This window comes from Phaseolus vulgaris, chromosome 10, assembly GCF_000499845.2.
Source record: "Phaseolus vulgaris cultivar G19833 chromosome 10, P. vulgaris v2.0, whole genome shotgun sequence".
NCBI lineage: Eukaryota > Viridiplantae > Streptophyta > Magnoliopsida > Fabales > Fabaceae > Phaseolus > Phaseolus vulgaris.
Genome location: NC_023750.2, coordinates 37,650,584 through 37,670,605, shown reverse-complemented (window position 1 = coordinate 37,670,605; position 20,022 = coordinate 37,650,584). Strand labels below are relative to the sequence as shown.

Below are 20,022 nucleotides of genomic sequence, written 5' to 3'. Positions count from 1 at the left end.
ATTACTACACAAACTTTTTGTCCTTATCCAAAGCAAATATTTAGATCTTGAAATTTTAAATTGATATGTGCACACCAAAATCTAATATAGATATTTCCAAGTGGCCAAGTGCTAGGTACACTCATTTTGCCAATAATACATGAACATGGTAGGAAAATTATATGCAATTTTTAGAGACCACACGTAAGTAAAGCCATGATACAAATTAGAGTATAAAACAAAAGGGTGTGTTCTTTTTCTCTTGAAAATAACACAAATTAAATACATTGCAATCATTATTTCTATAAGTATATATCTTCCAAACTTGGTTGCCCTGTTAATCTTAATGTTTGTGAATGTAATCACTTGGTTTATTACCATAATGGTGCATTATCATTATCAATCATCATCACAATTACCCTTAATGATCCATATAATTAATGTTGCCCTTGTCTTTGGCCACTACAGAGAGTGACCCCTAACCAGAATTGATACTAGACCTATTTTATTTTAATTTATTTTTTAATTCCATAGTTAGTTTTGGTGAAAGGTTATATTTATACATCAAGATTTAATGTTTAAAATTTCTCAGTATCAAACAGTAAGAGTGTATCTGAGAAGAAAAACTATAAAGAAATAGAGTTTCAACTTTTTCAACTAATAAAATAATAGTAATATTGTTTAGAAATGATAAAATAACATCCTTTTACATAAACATGTCAATATTTTGTTACACTCTTAGATGACAAAATATGAAGAAGGGAAAACAAAATTAAATAATAAAAAATCAAAACAAAGTATATATATAGTTAAGTTAATATTTTTTTTAAGAAGTCAAACTCGTGATTAGCTAAAAAGAACGAAATAAACTATTTATTTTTTTCTTTGTAAACAGTTTTTTTCTCTTGTCTAACTACTCCTTTATCTATTTTTTTATACTTCAACAGAAGTTATAAAATAAAAAAGGCGAAAACAAAACGTGATATATTAATATAAATAAAAAATAGAATTCTTAGAAAATAAAAATATAAAAGTGAGTAGAAAAAAATGTAGTTTTTAATAGGGTACTGCCATGGCTGTCGGTGTCGCAGGTCCTGTGCCTGTACATATGAAACTGTCACGTGGGGTTGCTTTTATTGCTCTTCTTCTTCACTTACAAAACAAAGGTTGTTGAATTGTAAAGAAAAAAAGAGACAAAATAAGTTTCCTGAAAAAAAAATGATATTCTAATTAAAATATTATTATTAGTATTTTATTGTTAATATTTATTATTATTATTAGCAGAAACACGGCATAATCGTTTCTTTCTATTTCCATTTTTTTATTTTATTCAACTTTAATAATAGAAATTTAACCTACATACTTAAATAATTTTGGATGAGTTAAAATTATAAAAAAAAAAAATATATATAGAATAATTAAAAATGAATATTATTTTATTTGATACGTAAGATTTGAGAATACTTATTCTTTCTTCATTAAAAAAAGAATGGAAAATTATATAAAAATTATATATTAATATTAATTTAAAAAAATAAAAAATAATTTTATTAATTCATATAAAATGATAAAATATTATATTATACTAATAAAATAAGACAAATTAAATAAAAGTAATTTTTTTAAAAAAAATGTAAAAATAATAATTATAATTTAATATATTTTTATATATAGGTATATATTATATTATACTTTTATATTGTTTTATTGTAAAAAATGTGTCAAAAAAGTTAACGTAAGGTTAACTATTTCTCCGTTATTAATCAGACTTATTTTGAGTGAATACGATTATAAATAGGTTATTATAAAATCATAACGATTTTTAATATAATTTATTACTTTTAATTGAGTTAAACTTTAAAAAAGATTTTTCAGGCAAAATTCCAATACCCCGCATCAAGTGAAGAGAATAAAAAAGCGAGATAAAAAGAACATCCCAAAAATGTAAAGAATAAATTCAAAACAAGAAAAAGACCTTCTGGATCTATTAAACAATGATAAAAGAAGAAAAGAAAAAGCATAATGTAAAAAGAAAAACTAAGCAATTAATAGCCAAAAACAATTTCTACACAAATTCTTCCTACTTGGCGTGGAAAGTTTATAATGTAAGTCTCACTGTTTTATTTTTACTTATTTCATTATACTTCCATATTCTAAATAACTTATGTTATTTTCTTCTTTTCTTTATTATTTAAGATGCACTCAACCAATCCTTACTTTTTTAACTCTTACCATATCAAGAAAATTGGATCATAATAAATGTTTAAATTAAACTATATAAAAAAAATTGTTTATATGTTATTCATAAGTTGTTTTTGTTAAAGATTTTAAGCTGACTCCAAAATAATTTTAAAAAAATATATAAAAAAGAATATTGACATACATATTATTGGAATGAGAGTGTGATGTATTGACTTTTTTGTTATATGAAATGTGATGTCTCAATAATCCAAATCATCTTAACGTTTTTTACCATTATTCAATCTTTATGATTTTTTATCTTTTTCTTTTGTCAAGACTTATAACTATAGAATTTTTTTTTTCATTTGTTATGACGTAGCAAACCTGACTATAGTTGAAGTTGATTATTAATTTTATAAATATTTGAAATATTAAAATATCACCATGGGCAATTTCTAAGTTAATTTTCATAGACAAAGTGTAAGCTATTTTATCTATAACTTGAAGTTGAATTTTGATGAGTAAATGAATGATGTGTTGTAGGTTTGAGCCTTTGAGAAACCAAGGTAACAAAATATTTGCCCAAGTTAAGAATTTAGAAATTGCAAAATGGAAGAATGTAGTGAAAAAATAGTGTTGATAGATTGGTGCAAAATATTGAGGGACAATAGAGGACAACAAACCATAAATACAATTTGAATTTTATGAGAGGGACCACAATAAAGAGGACCTGTAATCTTTCAATTTGGCATCTTATTTGTGATCAAAATCATACCCAATGTGATTAATTTTCCTACTTTGATTATTATTTGAATTATGGTCCATGTACCTTTTTTATAGAATGAATATTAGTGAATTCATGCTCAATTCTTTATTCAATCATGTTATTTCACACGTTTATATTCATAAACAATTTTTACTCAATTATTTAATCAATGTCTTGGTTTGACTTATTACTTATGATTAGTTTTATAATCAATCCCTCATCTTAAGATATTATAAATTCCATTAGTTTAATTTGAAGACGATAAACCTGACAATACATAATATTGGAGGATTTAAGGCTTAGAAAAAGAAGCTTTCAACATGTTAGGTTTAGTTTTCTTTCTAAACAAATATATTATTTGAGTATGGTTTAAAGAGAAGTATACTGAATGAAATGTTGATTTTTATTTTAGTATCTTTTTTATTTTATTTTTTTCGTAGAAAAAAAATCATTATGTTTAATTTAGGGCGAGTTTGGTGATTTACTCGCTAGGATAGACCTTTAAATGTTTCATGTCTCTTGATACCATATTACAAAGTGAACTTTAAGTTTAACTCAATCCAATAAAAAACCGATTTATAGGATGAGGTTTGCACCCACTTATATACAATTAATTGTTATCATCTCTAGGAGATGTGAGATCTCCAACACACATATTATGGGTGGTCCAATAACGGCCCCAGAGTGGGTGGTCTGATAAGCCCAATAACACTCGTTAGGATAAGCTTTAAATAACTATGATATCATATTACGAAGTGAACTTTAAGCCTAACTTAATCTCATAAAACTAGAATGAGGTTTGCACTCACTTATATACAATGAAATATTCTCATCTTTAATCAATGTGAGATCTCCAACATTAAACATTATGAAAATTTAGTATAATTATGTAATAAAATTAAAATATTGCATTACTATTTTTTTATTTTAATGAAAAATTACAAGTTTTTTTTTATATATTTTATTATTAACATTTTATTTCAATAGGAATCCAATAAAGGTTCCATGAATATACATGGAACTTTTAACCACTTCATCAACAAAGTTGGTTTTTTATGAAAATTTAGTATACCCTTTAATTTATTTGTGATAGTTTTACACTTATCCATTTCCCCTTGCACTAATATAATATGAAATATATTTTAATTTTGAATTTATGTATCATATTTATAAGAATAAAAAAGAATTTTAAATTCATCAAACTTAATTTCATTAGTCATTAATTAGTTACTTTTATGAATTATTTTGATAATTGACTCACATATTTGGATTATCATCTTCCTGATTAGTGATATTATCATATTGCAAATACAATAAAGTGGAAATACTATAACTATTTTTTTTTATCAACTTTAACATGTATGAAAATTAGGTCTCTTACATTTTTTTTTTATTTTGCAAATTAGACTATAACAAAATGATATTTATTGTATCTCGATACTGACTTGGATATTAATTCTAAAGTGATGTGTGGTATTATTTGGTTTTAAACTTGATTGATCAATTTTATGTAGTAAAAAATATATTAAAATAACCACTCCAAGTCTGATCAATCTAGATCTGTATTATTCAAATGAATCAGACCTTAACATTTATTAAACTTGTTTTATATATATATATATATATATTATACTAATGACTTAAATAAATTAACTTAAAGATGTATTCCATTATTTATTTTGATTAAAATGTACTAATAAATAAGTCGAGTAACCCTTACGAAGATAGGAGTATTATGTTAGTTTAAATGTTAAGATATTGACATTGGATTTAATATTAGATATAATCATCTTAATCATACTTAAGTTTAGGGGAAGAAACTATCTGTTCCTCTTAAATTAAAATTAAAATTTAACTTTTTTGAAAGCAACAATCAGATTTATATTTAATTATGACTGAATTGTCACTATCATTTTCATTTAATTCCTTCTTGAAATCTTGATTATTTTATATTTTTCAGGATTTAATCCTCATATTTGAGAAAATGTGTATTGTGATATAATTTTTATTTTTTGCACATGTTTTATTTATTTTATTTTGTTCCAATTGAGTTTTATATCTAATATAATCATTTAAGGTACCATAATCTTTTTTAATTAATTAAATGTAAAAATAAAAAACATGGAAAATTGACTATAAGATAAAATTGCTAATTTTGTAAATGGAAGGACTAAAATAAAAATAAAAATATGGATAAAGATTGAAAAAGAACTAAAATTTTAATTTAGCAGTTAGTCACACCTAAAATATACAGAGATTAATTTGCAATTGAAAGAGCAGAATTGCAGATGAACTTGTCCACAGATAGTATTAGTATATCAGTTTTGAACTTTTACTTCACTCCACAATACTTCCACACTAATCAGCGCATCTTTTCACCAAATCACCCCAATTTACTATCTTTTATACTAAAATAAAGCTTTTAAATTCACGACATTATCATCAATAGCGTTTGTAGTCCAACGGTTAGGATAATTGCCTTCCAAGCAATAGACCCGGATTCGACTCCAGGCAAACGCAATTTTTTAGTTTTCTTCCCTTATTTCTGGCAAGTCACAATTTTAGTTCTTTATTTCTCTTAATTTTAACTTTTGGACGAAAAATTAAACACCTTTCAATTTTCTTATTTTTTAATGCATTATATAGTTAAATTTCTATATATACTTTTTAATACCTTTTCACTTTTAATTGATGTCGTCAGGTATGAGAATTTATCAGACCAGTAACAATTATTAAGTAGGGGTGGACATGGATTGGATTTTCCAAAATTCAATCTACATCAAATCCAAATAAATGGATTGGATTTAAAATCCATATCCACTTTAACAAAATCACATATATTGTTAAATCCATTTTGTCAATTACATTAAATCCATTTTAATATGGACATACACTAACTTGGCTCGAATTGGGCCTAAGCCGACTCAACCTGGACGCACACCAAAATCGACTCGGGCCTGGACGACTCGACATCAGCCCGGGCCGGGACGACTCGACATCGGCCCAGGCCGGGACGACTCGACATCGGCCCAGACCCGGAAAACTTGACATCGAACGGGCCCTCTCAGCTCGACATCGGCCCGAGCCCAGACGACAAGACATTAGGCCTAGGACCGAACAATTCAACATCAGCCTGGGCCCGTACGATTCAACATCGATACGGGTCCGTACGACTTAACATCGGCCCGGACCCGTACGACTCGAGATCAGCCCGGGCCCATATGACTCGACATCGGCTCGAACCCGTACTACTCGACATCGGCTCGAACCCGTACTACTCGACATCGGCCCGAGTCCGTACGACTTGACATGGCCTAGGCCCGTACGACTCGAGATCGGCCCGGGCCCGTACGACTCGAGATCGACCCGGGCCCGTACAAATGGAGATCGGCCCGGGCCCGTACGACTCGAGATCGACCTGGGCCCGTACAAATGGAGATCGGCCCGGGCCCGTACGACTCAACAGCGGCCCAGGCCCGTACAACTCGAAATTGGCCCGGGCCCGTACAACTCGACTTGAGATCGGCCTGAGCCCGCACGACTCGAGATCGGCCCGGGCCTATACGACTCGAGATTGGCCCGGGCCCGTACGACTCCAGATCGGCCCAGGCCCGTACGACTCGACATCGGCCTGTGCCCGCTCGGATTGACATAGGCTTTAGTCCGCGCGAATCGACATTGGTCCGTGCCCGCTTGGCTCAACATCGGCCCGGGCCTGCTCGGCTCAACATCAGTCTAGGTCCATGACAACTTGGATCGGGCCAAGTCAAAACCCAACCCAAAATGCAATTTGGATAATCCAAAAATGTATCCAATCCATATCCAATTAAATGGATTGAATTTAAAATTCAAAAATATGGATTTGGATTTAAGATAAATCCATTTAAATGGATTAAAACTAATATGGATTTGGATCCTTATGGATTGAATTTTGTAATTTGAATTTTTTGTCCACTCTTATTATTAAGTAAATTAGTCTCTATTCAATCAACTGAGGAAAGTATTAAGGAAATTAGTCTCTATTCAATCAACTGAGGAAAGTATAGCAAGATAAAAGAAATATTTTTTTACTTTTTTTGCAAGATTTTAATTTTTAAAAAGTTGAACTAATCATATTACAAAACACATTTAATCAAATGGAACTGTCTTTAGATTTGATTCAATTTAATTAGTATTTATGTAAGACTTAAAAAGCTATTTTTTTTCAAAGAACCAAATTGCACCTCTTAGTGAAAAATTAAGTTGAATAAATTTTATTAAATGATTTACATCAATTAATTTTCTAAAAAACTTTGGTTGAACCAACTTTATAAAATGACTCAGGTCAATTAATTTTCTCATAATATTTGCATTATTAAATTCGTTAGCCAAGACGTCAATAATTTGAGTTATTCTAAACTCAATCCCCTTAAATAACATTTCAAGTTTAAATCTTATGAATGAAAAAAAAAACGGTCGATAGGAAAAACTTTAGCAAAAGTGGTTAGTAGGTTACCTGATAAATATTAACCATTCACACAATATATATCAATGAAAGATTATAAAAAAAATAGATTGAGTATGATTTTAGAACGGTTGGATTAAAAAAATGTGCACACCCTTACTGATAGTCTGATTAGTATAGTTTGCAGACCCTATCTTGGAAATTTTGGTGATACATCAAAACTTGAAGAACAAAAATAATGAAGCTTTTTTTTTGTTTTTTTTGCATAGCAAGCTACAAATATACATTTTAGAGATGCCTGAACACTATGGATGACAATTGACAAGAGTAAGATACAGGCGAGCGAGTAGAAGAGCAAGATCCCGGGCGTTATCATTGCAAGGGAAGCGGCTACTGACAGGATCATTATTCAAAGTTTGAATCAGAGACTAATTAATTGAGAGTGTATTCATAAGAAAGAACTGGCCTTCAACTTTGGTGTTTTCTGCTTAGCAAAGAAAGCTGATAGCACACTTTTGCTTCGAGTAGGGACTTGGACAGCCTCGCGCCGCTTTGGGTTGTCAAATGACCTGAATGCTGTCAACTGTTTGGAACCCTCCAACGAATCCTGCACATAACTCACGAGTAACATTTTTATACAAAATTCACAGATCCGCCAAGAGGGAATATTAATAAATGCTAATCTAGAAAACTTAACAAACACTCATCGTAAAACTTAATTAAGAAACAGGTTTTAGAACACTTGCAACTATTTGGCAAAGCACAGGTAAATAAAGAACAAGTCCACAATCCAGTATGGCTTCACCGGGCACTTGCAATTTTGATGAATATGAAATGAAATTACCTTGCGTGTACCACCTAAAGTATGCAAAGGTGTACTAGATGGAGGAACTCCATTTGTAAAGTGAATTTGTGCTGGTGAGGATTTCATCCAGGTGTTCTCTTCATTATCTACAGGCACATAACAGTGAAGTATAAGTATCAATGACTTCTACATTAAGAAACCACCCATGTTTAATTGAACTGAATTATTACATAATAAAAGGGATACAATTATATCACAAACCTAAAAGATGGAAAACTCCAGAAGCCTTGGCAGAAAACTTTGGGTTCTCAATGCTGCAAAAGTAGATGTGATATGATATGATAATGCCATCTATACGGAGTGTAGAAAACACAAAAAAACAGCAGTTTGGTGGTATAAATTCCAAAAACTTACTTTGGGGAGGCATGAGAAGACCCTTTTAAGGTAGACTTTGTCTCTGATGCTAAATGCCATGAAAGAGTTTTCGCTGCAGGGGTACCTAGATATAGAAATATATATGTTAGGATTAATGACATAAACTTCACTTCCAGAAAAAAATTTACAAAACCTGTAAAAAATAACGACCAAAAATTCTAGAAGGGACAAAACTTTCACCACAACCCACCTGAAGTTTGTAAACGGGTTCTGGTTTGAAATAGATTCTGTCTTGCATCAATCTGTATGTGTGGACTGAAATGCACCTTTTTATTGATAGAGTCTAGCTTGCATGGTTAAACGAACATGTAGAATCATTAGTAAAAACTAAAGCTACTGATCTTTAATTCCAATAATTACACTTCCAGATGATCATAAAAGCAGTGAGGCCTACTTGGCAAAATGTAGTGCTTATGATGTCTGGGAATGAAAGCCAACAATTGCTGCTGCCGTAGACCTTCTTTATCAGCGTAGATTTGACATGTTAGAAGTTTCTGCTAGTAAGAAAATATGTTATTTCAATTCCATTTGACTCAATTTACTCTTTTAAATGCTTTCAAGTACTCATAAAGGAAACCATTAAACAACTTATGTGTTTTCTTTGAAATATATGTTTTTTTTTCTAACTAAATACTGAAATACTTTGTTTCCTTAACAAATGTTAAGGGCACTCGTTAATTTTTTCCTAAAGCACAGTATCTCAAAAAAATTGTAATTACCTGATTTATGGTAGCGACCTTCAAATCCATGGTTGAGACATCCAATGTTTGCTGCTCAAGAAGGTCAGTTAGCTTGTATGCAACCGTTCCTAGATGATCAACAGCATTCACAAGGGCTCTTACAGCATAATCTTTCAGGTTGTCAAGAACCCTAATGCATAAATATTAATAAACATAATAATATGAGCATTGGAAAGGAAATGATGACAGTGACATTCATTTGTATCAGAGAGAAAATATGGCCGGGGCTGCAATATTAAAAGAACTCTCCCCATTGAAACTCCTAGAAACAGTTAAATTCACAACTAAGAAAAATATTTTAAGGACATAAAATCTAGAATACTTTTCTTGGATGACTATAACATTCATTCTTGCCAATGTCATAGTTGAAACATGACCATGCGTTTTAGAATCCATATAATGCATGTTTCTGCAAGCATGCAAATGCACATCCACACACATACAATGGGAATACTTTTAAAATGGTCAGGTTTAGAGACCCAATAAAATGATTAAAAAAATTAGTGAATGTTCTTTATGTTCCACTTTCCAGACCATCCAAAGTTTGTAACTACAAATGAAAAGATACAAGTCCAAATCCATTCATTCTCTTTATCCAAGTTTCATTTCAATTATCTACATACAACAAAAAATACATGTAAGTTGTAACATTTGATGGGATACATACGTGCTAGACACAAATTAAAACACCCAACCAGAATACAAAGAAAAAAAGAGAGAATTAATAACATTTGTATTTCTGGAACTAATCAATTAGAAGAAAAGTCCACCATTACACATAGCAAAGCGGCTAAAGTGAAAGGTGGTAAGAATGCCTTCACGAACAATTGAAAAAAGAAACTCATTTACAAAAAGAATCCTTACATTTGTTTCTGTTCACTATGGAGATAAGATTTTTCACAGTATTCTGCAGCAGAATACAGTTGAGGCCTGAGGTTCTTAAGTTCCTGAAATGATCAAAATATAAGATTAAATCACTATTTATGCATGTTATAAATAATAATCACAACAACTAAAGAAAAACTAATGAAACATTGCACACGAACATCGACGGCTATGTTAATCTCGAAAAGAGTGTTAAGTATTATCTAGACCCTTAACTTAATTAACCGCATAAATTGGTACCATTAGGATCTACAACTAGCCACATCTAGACTTGATCCCATTGGCTTTTAGTTCAAGCCATCTCTTTTATTCAACATTTAAAGTAAAACGCGTAAGAATATCATAGCTTCTCCTGTAAAACTGTAATGGGAAGAAACTAAATCTCTTACATTTTTAATTTAATACTTTATTTTAAGGGAAGGAGAGGCTTAGTAGGAGGATACTCCTCTAATCCTTTTTAACTGATTTAAGATTGTTTTCTAAAAACCGAGAAATACATTAAATTTTATTATTTTAATAAAATAGTTGTGGAGTTTCCTATTTTACTCCTTACTCTATCCATCTTACAATAAATCCATTTGTAAATTAATTAAAAATTAAAAAACAGAAGGGTATAATCGATAAAAGAACAAAATTATCAAAAAATATGACAATTTAAAAAATCAGATGCAGTATATCGTTACTCTGTTTTTAATGTAATAATAATTACTTCTTTAATAGTGTTTTATCTATCTGGCCATCCTAATTAAAAATCATGGTAAAATAGTAAATTGAATGACAATAAATAAGAACAAAAATTATCTAAATCTAAATATCTGACAATTTAAAAAATCAGATGCAATGTAGCGTTATTCTGTTTTTAATGTATTAATAATTACTTCTTTAGTGTTTTATCTATCTGGCCATCCTAATTAAAAATAATCATCTAACTTCACCGTTGCCTCCACTGTCTTTACTTTTAACTAAAAGGCTAAAACAAATTTCAAGCCAATACAAAAGCTTCTCTCTGCAACAGCATCTTAAATTTTTCGTAATAGTTCCATTCCCTAATTTTCACACGACATAACAGAATCCTTATTCTTATGTCACTGTCAAGCATCACTGACTCAATACATGCTAATTTCCAACAAATTTTGATGACGACTCAATTAGCAATCGACACACACGGCGACCAGTTTTTCCCGCGTTAGCTAAACCAGAATCGAAAAAAGAAACCTAATCGAGAAGAAAACCAGAAGCCCAAAACAAAGTCAACCAAACAAACATAGATCTGAAATTAGAACAAGCACGGCGAAGAAAAAGAACAGATATGAGAGAGGAAACCTGCAAGGCGTTGACGAAGCTCTTGCTGCGCTCCATGGAGGCTTCGTCGTAGGTCATGGCGGAGTTGAGCGGAGCGGCGGCTGCGCGCTCAAACTCCATTGCTGTAACTGAACGGAACAAACGCACACTGAGAAGAAACGCGACGAATGAAGTCGCGGAAAGGAAAGAGAGAAACTAGGAATGCAGTGGAAACGCCATTGATGAACGGTGTTCAGATTAGTGCATAATGAATACGAAATAGGAACCAAAGAGAGAGAGAGAGAGAGGAAAAGGAGTTGTTGTGAGGTGTGGTGGCGTGTGATGTGTGAGTGGGAGCTTTTTGGAGTCAAGTGAAAGGGATATTTAATGCAGTGCCACGTGGCAGGGTTGTTAGTTGACGCCAACTTCCACTTCACTCCATTCATCTTCCAACGTGAAAAGACACCATTACCCTCGCATCTTCGGTTGACCTAAAGACCCGCTACGCTCATGGTCTTAAAGTAATTGACCGTCTAATGAATTGAATTTTCTTTTCTTAAACTTTTCCTTAATTCATTCATTTTAATTTAAAATATATTTAAAACTTAAATATTTAAAGGGTTGAAAATTACACATTAATTAAAAATAATTACATCTAATCTAATAACATATAAGTGACACATCATTTTCTAAATTGATTTTACATGAATTAGATTTTAAGTTTACTTTTTAATATATCATTTAAAATTTATTTTAACTATAATTATTAGGTTTATCATACTACTATAAATATGTGGACTTACATAAAATTGATAGGTATAAAAATATATCGAAAATCTCATATTAACTAGAAATAAAAATATTTACAAGTAAATATAAATTTTATTAAATTTATAAAATTAAATTAACGTTAAAATTTTAAAATTCAGTTGTTAATATAAGGATTAGATTAGTAATCATTAAGTATATTTGTATTTTTATTTTAATTTAAATCAATTTTATTATGTAGCTTATCTCTGTCCTGGTGTAGATGGTTGTTGCAACTGGCTAGTTGCATCCACCACCTAATAAAAGCACCTAACAGATAATCAAGGTTTTGGCTACATTTTGGTCTGAAAACGAAATTGATGTTTTATTTTAATAGGTACACATTTTCTTTATCGACATTTATTATACCCTATAAAATTAGGAGAAGAACTCATTAGAAAGAAAATTGTGATTTGTTATTATTTTATTAAATTATGGCTAATAAACAATAATGTGTTCATGATAGAAAATCTTTTACTATTAAAATTTTTCCTACCTTTTCCCTGATTGAACAATAGAGCTTTACACAACAATAAACATAATATTTTGTAAAATATCCAGAGAAGAAAGAGGTGTGTTGGTAGGAAAAGATAAGATAGAAAGTGTGTTGAGGAATAATAATGTAAAAGGAAAAGAGAATAATTTGAAAAGCTTTCTCACTTTTATCTCCTAAAAGGCAAAGAGAAGCCATCATAGTTCCCATGTGTGAAAACTTCTCTCCCGAATGCGACAATTCTCTACTATTCTATACATCAAAAACAAAAACGTTATTCAAGTTTATTGCTGCACATCTAAGTTATATGCTTCCATGGTTACTGAATTAATATTCACGTAATTTGTAACTATTTGATAAGATAAAATGTTTTTCTTTTATAGAAGATAGAAGAAATAAGAGAAGGATTTATTACCTACCAAATTTAGGTCATCTTTCTTTGTCATTTGGTACGAATGCATAGTCACCTAACTCATCCTCACCACGCAACCAAATGCAAGAGAATCCAATATAGTACTGCAACAAAACCATGTTTCAAACCTCTGTAAGAATGTTTGTTGAGATACTAAAAAAATAAAATAAAACACTCCCAAATGAAGAATGGTGAGTGTTACTACAAAGCTAGACCTTGCAAAACACTTTTTTTTTTTATTGTGGTCATTTCGTCTCTTCGATCTCTCGGTTGGGCTCTAATTCAAACATGATGAAGTGTGTCTGTGAAGACACTCTGACGATCAAGTCAATTTGAGAGTTAAATATAAGAGGAGTAGAGAGTGAATAGTTACCTCGAATATTGTGTCTCTTCCTCTATTTATACTACTATGGATGGGCTCTGATTATTGTGGGTCTACACTTGAATTTAGTTGGAGGTCCAATTGCACCTTAATCATGCTTTGCGCTTAATCTAGTTTATTTTCGTCTAATTACATGTTTGACTGTTAACTTTGTCGACTAGTTGGCTTCTCGGCCTTCCAGTAGATAGTTAGTATCTTAACAATAATATCACATTTTTATAATTTATTTCTCTATTTTACATCAGTGCTTGTTGCTGAAATCCAAACTGAGATATCTATGTTTTTTAAATAGAATAGAAAACCTATAAACTGAGATATTATTGTTCTGGAATTTACTCATTTTTTTAATCTTTTCTTTTATCTTCTTTTACTTTATTTTATATTTAACCTTTTTTGGAATCTATTGTGTTTTCTTTATTACTTGTTGACAAGTACACTTACCTGACAAACGTAAGATAGCTTATAAACATCTCTCAAAAAATAGGTACCAACCCAAAGAAAAGTTCAGAGTTAAATTGATATAAGTTATGCTTGCATATTAAACTGTTGGACTTTTTAATTTATTATAAAATAATTTCTTTATACATTCCTCAATATCATGACACTCCACAACATCATTAGTTGGGAATTTAAGGTCATGGTTTTCTGTCAAAATTCCTTGAAAGCCATGGCTATTCACCTTCACCAATATTGCTCAAATTATAATTAATGAAAAACTGCAAGTTATTGATGTAAAAAAACACAAGAATTTAATTAGAGCTGCTTAGAAAATTACAAAAATATAATACATACAAAATTAAAAGATGTATTTAATCCAAAATTAACTCATAGGTTCTCTTTTTTTAAGATATATATTTTTTAATCCAAAAATTCTTAGGAAAGAAAGGTGAAAAAAAAAGAAAAAAGATAAGGAATATGGCAGGATTAAAGTGCAGGAGGACCCAAGACCAAATGATCATAGATCTTTTCTCACTAATTATTGTGATATTTTGTTGTCATCACTTTCATTTCTTTTTCTCCATTTTGTTTTTCTCTTCATCTTTATCCTTTTTTATATTTCCCTCACTTCAAAATTTCTGTTATGGGCAAGAAAAAAAACAGAAAATCCAGCCAAATTTTTTCCCTTTTAATAGTTCAATAACACAAATTATCCATTTCATAAACCCCTTTCTTCTCTGAGAATTTTCCACGCACGGATTTTCCCTGAAAATGATATTTTCTCGTTAGATTTTCCCGAATTCAAAGTTCTGTGGGACAAAAAAAAATCCAAAATTTTCATGGCCCTTCTAGTTCACGCCCCTGAAATATCTGTTGCTCTTCAAATTGCCCCAAACCCTAACCCTAGGCTGAGCAAAGTCCACAGCTTCAAACCCCAGACAAAGGGCAAAACGATTGGGTCAGCTCGCGGAGTGAGAGTTTCTTGCAAAGTGAAAGATTATGAAGTTTTGGATTTGGGTTTGGATGAGAGCGTGAACTCGTACGGTCAATTTTCGGCTCCTGTGAAGCCAGGGTCGAAGCAGAGCAAAGAGAAGGAAGAAGAGAAGCAGAATTACCATGTTAATGTGGGATACGCTATTCGAACTTTGAGGGAGGATTTCCCTGATCTCTTCTACAGGGAACTTAGCTTTGACATCTACAGGTTTGGGTTTTGTTGCCTTTGCCTTTTGGTTTTCCATGATGCTTGTTGATTATATATATGAACATAGAAGACAAGACAGTGTATAAAACTAGTGATGGTTTTTGTGGAAGGTTCATGATTTTCCCCTAGGTACATGTTGGGGTTATTGTTCAATTATTAGAGTCATATACATACTAGTTGTATTTTACTTTCAAGAATTTTATATTATCCATCTAATCACATATTGACATAAAGTTTGTTGGTTTTTATAATATTTTTTTTTAAAAGTCACTCTTAGGATGATCTATGATTAGTTTATAGGATAATTGAGAGTATGAAAATTAATCTCCCACTTAAAAAAGTCATATTTAGGGTGACTTCTAACTGGTCAATAATAGAAAATCTTTACAAAACTTAAACTCTTTAGTTTATGTGGTTTAACTTTTATCAAGTGAAATGACATTGTCTTTATGAAATTGAAGTTGTCTGATACTTCTAAATGGTCATGTGACGTTCATCATTACCGTAAGATTGGATGGTTAAGATTTACCGCTCTCATTTATCACAATAAGTTAGTGCTCTTTCACCGTATGCCTTAGACTGCTCTATCTTAATCTTTAAGGTTAGATATCGTAGAGGCTTAGGGGATTGATGGCGTGTAATTCACATGAAAACTTATTTATGAGTAAACCACAAGGAGGCACTGAAGTGGGTGTAAAAGTCAAGAAGATTGGGCCAATGAAGCTGTTATGATTTTGGTAGTTTTGAACTTTTGATAACCACAATTTCCCTAACAATAAAAATGTAATGATACATGCCCTTTAATTATAGTTGTACTTCTGTTTTTGATTATCAAAATGAATGCTGCTAAAGTGTCTTATTTTTTGATACATTTAGTTTGGTCTTTGGTTAAGTATGTTGGAGTTGTGATTGGTTAATACGACTAACTACTCATGATGCCTTATGTCACTTTATTTTATTCCAAAGGTAGTTGCACTTGTTTAAACAACTCTCAATTGAAGTCCTTAGCATGATTAAAGTAATCAAGAAGAACAATAAGATACGCACAATCTTTAATTGAATCAATAAACTAGAGAGAAGCTTCCATTGTGACCCCTTTTTTCTAATTTATATTCTACAAGGGTTGGCTACTTCATACGATCCATCAGTAGAACTATGAGGGGGTTATTCTCATCCATGAATAATGCCTATTATACGTGTTCAATATTTTTGCATAGACATTTGAACACAAACAGAATCAGTGAGTTGTTGTAACTTGCTTGGTCTCCTTTCATTACCTAATAGGTCAAACAAGGGTAACATCACACATATTTTAGCATTCTATATTTGGAAGGTTGAAGTAGAGGCAAAAGGTTCTTCTTGAGGGTCTTTGTCTTTGTTTTGGACACTTTTTTTTTTCTAACAATCCTTGAACATGTTAAGCCCTAAACCTTTTTTAATCTCCTCCAGTATATGTGAAATCAAATGTGCTTTTTCAGTAATGTGAATATTAGAGGGTCTTATATGAGATAATTAAGTCTCATCACAAATTTATTATTTGTTCTGTTATGCTAAATATGCAGACTAAAATGTCCCCTTTTTTTTAGGGATGATATTGTGTTCAAGGATCCAATGAACACGTTCATTGGTATTGAGAATTACAAATCTATCTTCTGGGCACTACGATTCCATGGCAAGGTATTTTTCAAAGCTTTGTGGATTGACATAAGTAGTGTATGGCAGCCTGTTGAGAACGTCATCATGGTTCGCTGGACTGTTCATGGGATCCCACGAGTTCTATGGGAGAGCCGTGGTAGGTTTGATGGAACCTCTGAGTATAAACTTGACAAGCAGGGCAAGATTTTTGAACACAGGGTTGACAACATTGCTACGAATTCACCTCCTCGGTTCAAAGTGTTGAGTGTGGCAGAATTAATTCAGTCTATTGGCTGCCCCTCGACTGCAAGACCTACCTATTTTGAAACATCTTCACATCCCGAGAGAACGTAATGTTGCTCAGGTTCTTCAAGAAGTTTTGGTGTAAATTGTGCATATTATGGTAAACAACAAAACATGGAGTTAGATATTTATCTTGCTTGTTACATAAACCTGTGAGAAAAAGGTCCTTTGCCATTGACTTGGTCTTGTGGTGCTCGATATTGTTGATAGCAGTTATAGGGTCATTGTTGTCAATTGTAACAAGTTGAATTTAAAATCCCTGTATATAATGCAATTGGTACTTATGTCTAATGTCTTAATCTGTAGATCCATATAAGCAATTTATGTAGTGATGCTGTATTCATATTCATCATTGTTTCTCACATCCTTTTCCATTTAAGCTGAATTAAATTTAAAAAATTGAACTGAAACTATTTCTCTTAACTTGTACACAGCAAAAGCCCAAATGGTGATCAACCTGGCACAAATTCACTAGTTTGGAATATCATTTGGGAAATTGCTATTGGCACTTCCAATGCTATTTAAATTTCCAAATTCTGGCTTTCTACTTTACTTACAAAAGAACAATCAACAGAAACTGAGAGTGTGCACTCAAAATACATTTTAAAATAAAATAAAATTGAAAAAACAAATGTAGCACAATGTTACTTTATTTTAAATACCAAAAAATGGTTGTTGTTGTGTTATTTTTAAATGCCTGAAATATGTTTTTGTCGAAGGTACTTTTTACTAAATATCAGAAGGTAAATGCTAGTACTTCTTTTGTCCTTAAAATAAGACAAATATTATTTCTAACTTAATCACATCCCATATATCAATGAAAATAATTAATTTAGCTGGACTTGAACAAATTTTTTACCAAAATATTAAATTAACTTTTATTATTAATGACTTTTAAAACTTAGATTTTATTATCTGTTAATACAAAACAGAAATACTTATAATATTTACTATGATACATAAGAAAAATAAATAGGAAATTGGGTAGAAATTATTAAATGCCATATAAAAATACTAGTCTTAATACATTTTTTTTGTGAATTTTAATCATTTTTGTAAAATCTCTTAAGGCACTAAGTAGCAAGAATCGTCTAACTTTCACTTTGGTTGAGTTTGAAATAGTAATTTAGGGGTGCTAATAGCATGACTCTATTTTTAGGCCAGGAAAATCCTACACGAATGAATGAATGAATTGTCTCTGTCTTTCTCAATTACATTCTCAATAGCTGCTACAATCTTCAACAATGGCTACCAATTCGATTTCCTCACCCTCCTTTCGATTAGTCACTACCAGAATCCCTCTCTCCCTCTTCCGCAAAACCCCAACTCTCCTTCCTCCTCTAACAAAACCCCCCTTCTCTAAATCCATCACCTTTCAGAGACTTCCATCATCATCATCACCATCACCATCACCGTCCCCATCCTCCACATCCCTTCAACCCATCGAAGACCTCCCTCCGAAGCTCCAAGAAATCGTTCACCTTTTCCAATCCGTCCCCGAACCCAAGGCCAAATACGAACAGCTCCTCTTCTATGGCAAAAACCTCAAACCCCTCGAACCCCACTTCAAAACCAACGACAACAAGGTCCAAGGTTGCGTCTCCCAGGTCTGGGTCCGAGCCTACCTCGACCCCAACTGCCACGTCGTCTACGAAGCCGACTCCGACTCCATCCTCACCAAAGGCCTCGCCGCGTTACTCGTTCAGGGCCTCTCGGGTCGACCCGTTAGTGAAATCATTCGGGTCACGCCCGATTTCATCACGCTGTTAGGGTTGCAGCAGAGCCTAACCCCCTCGAGGAACAACGGGTTTTTGAACATGCTTAAATTGATGCAGAGAAAGGCGCTTATGCTGTACGTGGAGGCTGAAAAAGGTGGTGAGTTCACTGAATCGAAGTCACCTGAGTCGAATTCTGATAGCATTGTTGAGAATTCTTCAAGGGGTGAAGAAAGTTCTGAACTTGGTGAAACGGAGAGTGATGTTGGAATGGATTCTGAGGGTGATGTGGAGTTGGGAGGGAGGGGTCAGAGGATAAGGGAGAAGTTGAAGAAGGAGCTTGAGCCTGTTGAGTTGGAGGTTGAGGATGTGTCTTATCAGCATGCGGGACATGCTGGGGTTAGAGGGAGTGATGGAGAAACGCATTTCAATGTTAAAGTTGTGTCTAGGGAGTTTGATGGGAAGAGTCTGGTTAAGAGACATAGGCTTATTTATGGTCTTCTGCAAGAGGAGTTGGATACAGGACTGCATGCCTTGTCGATCCAGGCGAAGACGCCCTCTGAAGTTGACGGATGAGAGTTCATAAGGCTGCAAGAGAGGTCAAGGATTTCTCTACTATTGTGTTTGAGGATCATGTATGAGTTTTGTTAGTTGAACCAGAATGGTGCTCCGTATTTGTTAGAAGGGTAGTTTCTATTTGTTGGAAATGGAAACATACCCTGATGAATGAAATAGTATGAATTTAGATTTTTTGAAGCTGAGGCTTTCATTCCAATAATGTAACATCATTTTCCCATCATGTTAGGCCAGAACTATAATGCATGCTCTTACTTTCATGCTCTTAATGGATAGTATGTAGTGTTTTGTCTTTCAACATTTGGAAATTGGAAATGCATTTTTTATTTATTTTAGAATGAGTTGCTTAACTCTGGCTGATCAATATTGCTTCCATCTTGTGCTAAGAAAAACAAGATCGGATTGTTATACTCGATAGTGACAATTGTACTCGATATTTGTCATTTATTCCCAAAACGCAGGAATAATTTCTGGTATTTATAGAAATTGATTCAGTAAATTCTTCGTTGGACCATAGTTATAAAACATTGGTCTGACCTGGACA

At 32.1% G+C, this 20,022-nt stretch overlaps 3 protein-coding genes across 3 annotated transcripts; 2 read left to right on the top strand and 1 right to left on the bottom strand.

The window, feature by feature from the left end:
• Positions 1–7,487: 7,487 nt before the first annotated feature.
• LOC137818803 (protein ABIL1) lies at positions 7,488–11,877 on the bottom strand. Its single transcript, XM_068622414.1, has 9 exons — positions 11,559–11,877; positions 10,215–10,297; positions 9,330–9,480; positions 9,005–9,104; positions 8,801–8,893; positions 8,590–8,674; positions 8,437–8,489; positions 8,215–8,321; positions 7,488–7,977 (listed from the first exon to the last, which is right to left on the bottom strand). Exons 1-9 carry the CDS (start codon positions 11,655–11,657, stop codon positions 7,819–7,821), a joined length of 930 nt encoding a protein of 309 aa, XP_068478515.1. The 5' UTR covers positions 11,658–11,877; the 3' UTR covers positions 7,488–7,818.
• A 1,760-nt stretch (positions 11,878–13,637) lies between these two features.
• LOC137818219 (uncharacterized) lies at positions 13,638–17,536 on the top strand. Its single transcript, XM_068621509.1, has 2 exons — positions 13,638–15,249; positions 16,836–17,536. Exons 1-2 carry the CDS (start codon positions 14,888–14,890, stop codon positions 17,236–17,238), a joined length of 765 nt encoding a protein of 254 aa, XP_068477610.1. The 5' UTR covers positions 13,638–14,887; the 3' UTR covers positions 17,239–17,536.
• Positions 17,537–18,229: 693 nt separating this feature from the next.
• Positions 18,230–19,813, top strand: LOC137818217 (sufE-like protein 1, chloroplastic/mitochondrial). The gene has a single exon (XM_068621508.1). It carries the CDS (start codon positions 18,432–18,434, stop codon positions 19,476–19,478), a length of 1,047 nt encoding a protein of 348 aa, XP_068477609.1. The 5' UTR covers positions 18,230–18,431; the 3' UTR covers positions 19,479–19,813.
• The last annotated feature ends 209 nt before the right edge of the window (positions 19,814–20,022 follow it).

Coding starts and splice junctions, on each gene's coding strand:
- LOC137818803 (XM_068622414.1), bottom strand. CDS start 11,657: ATGGAGTTTGAGCGCGCAGCCGCCGCTCCGCTCAACTCCGCCATGACC. Junction 9,105..9,329: donor AGGTCGCTACCATAAATCAG/GTAATTACAATT, acceptor TCTTACTAGCAG/AAACTTCTAACATGTCAAAT. Junction 7,978..8,214: donor CTTTAGGTGGTACACGCAAG/GTAATTTCATTT, acceptor AGTTATGTGCAG/GATTCGTTGGAGGGTTCCAA.
- LOC137818219 (XM_068621509.1), top strand. CDS start 14,888: ATGGCCCTTCTAGTTCACGCCCCTGAAATATCTGTTGCTCTTCAAATT. Junction 15,250..16,835: donor CTTAGCTTTGACATCTACAG/GTTTGGGTTTTG, acceptor CCTTTTTTTTAG/GGATGATATTGTGTTCAAGG.
- LOC137818217 (XM_068621508.1), top strand. CDS start 18,432: ATGGCTACCAATTCGATTTCCTCACCCTCCTTTCGATTAGTCACTACC.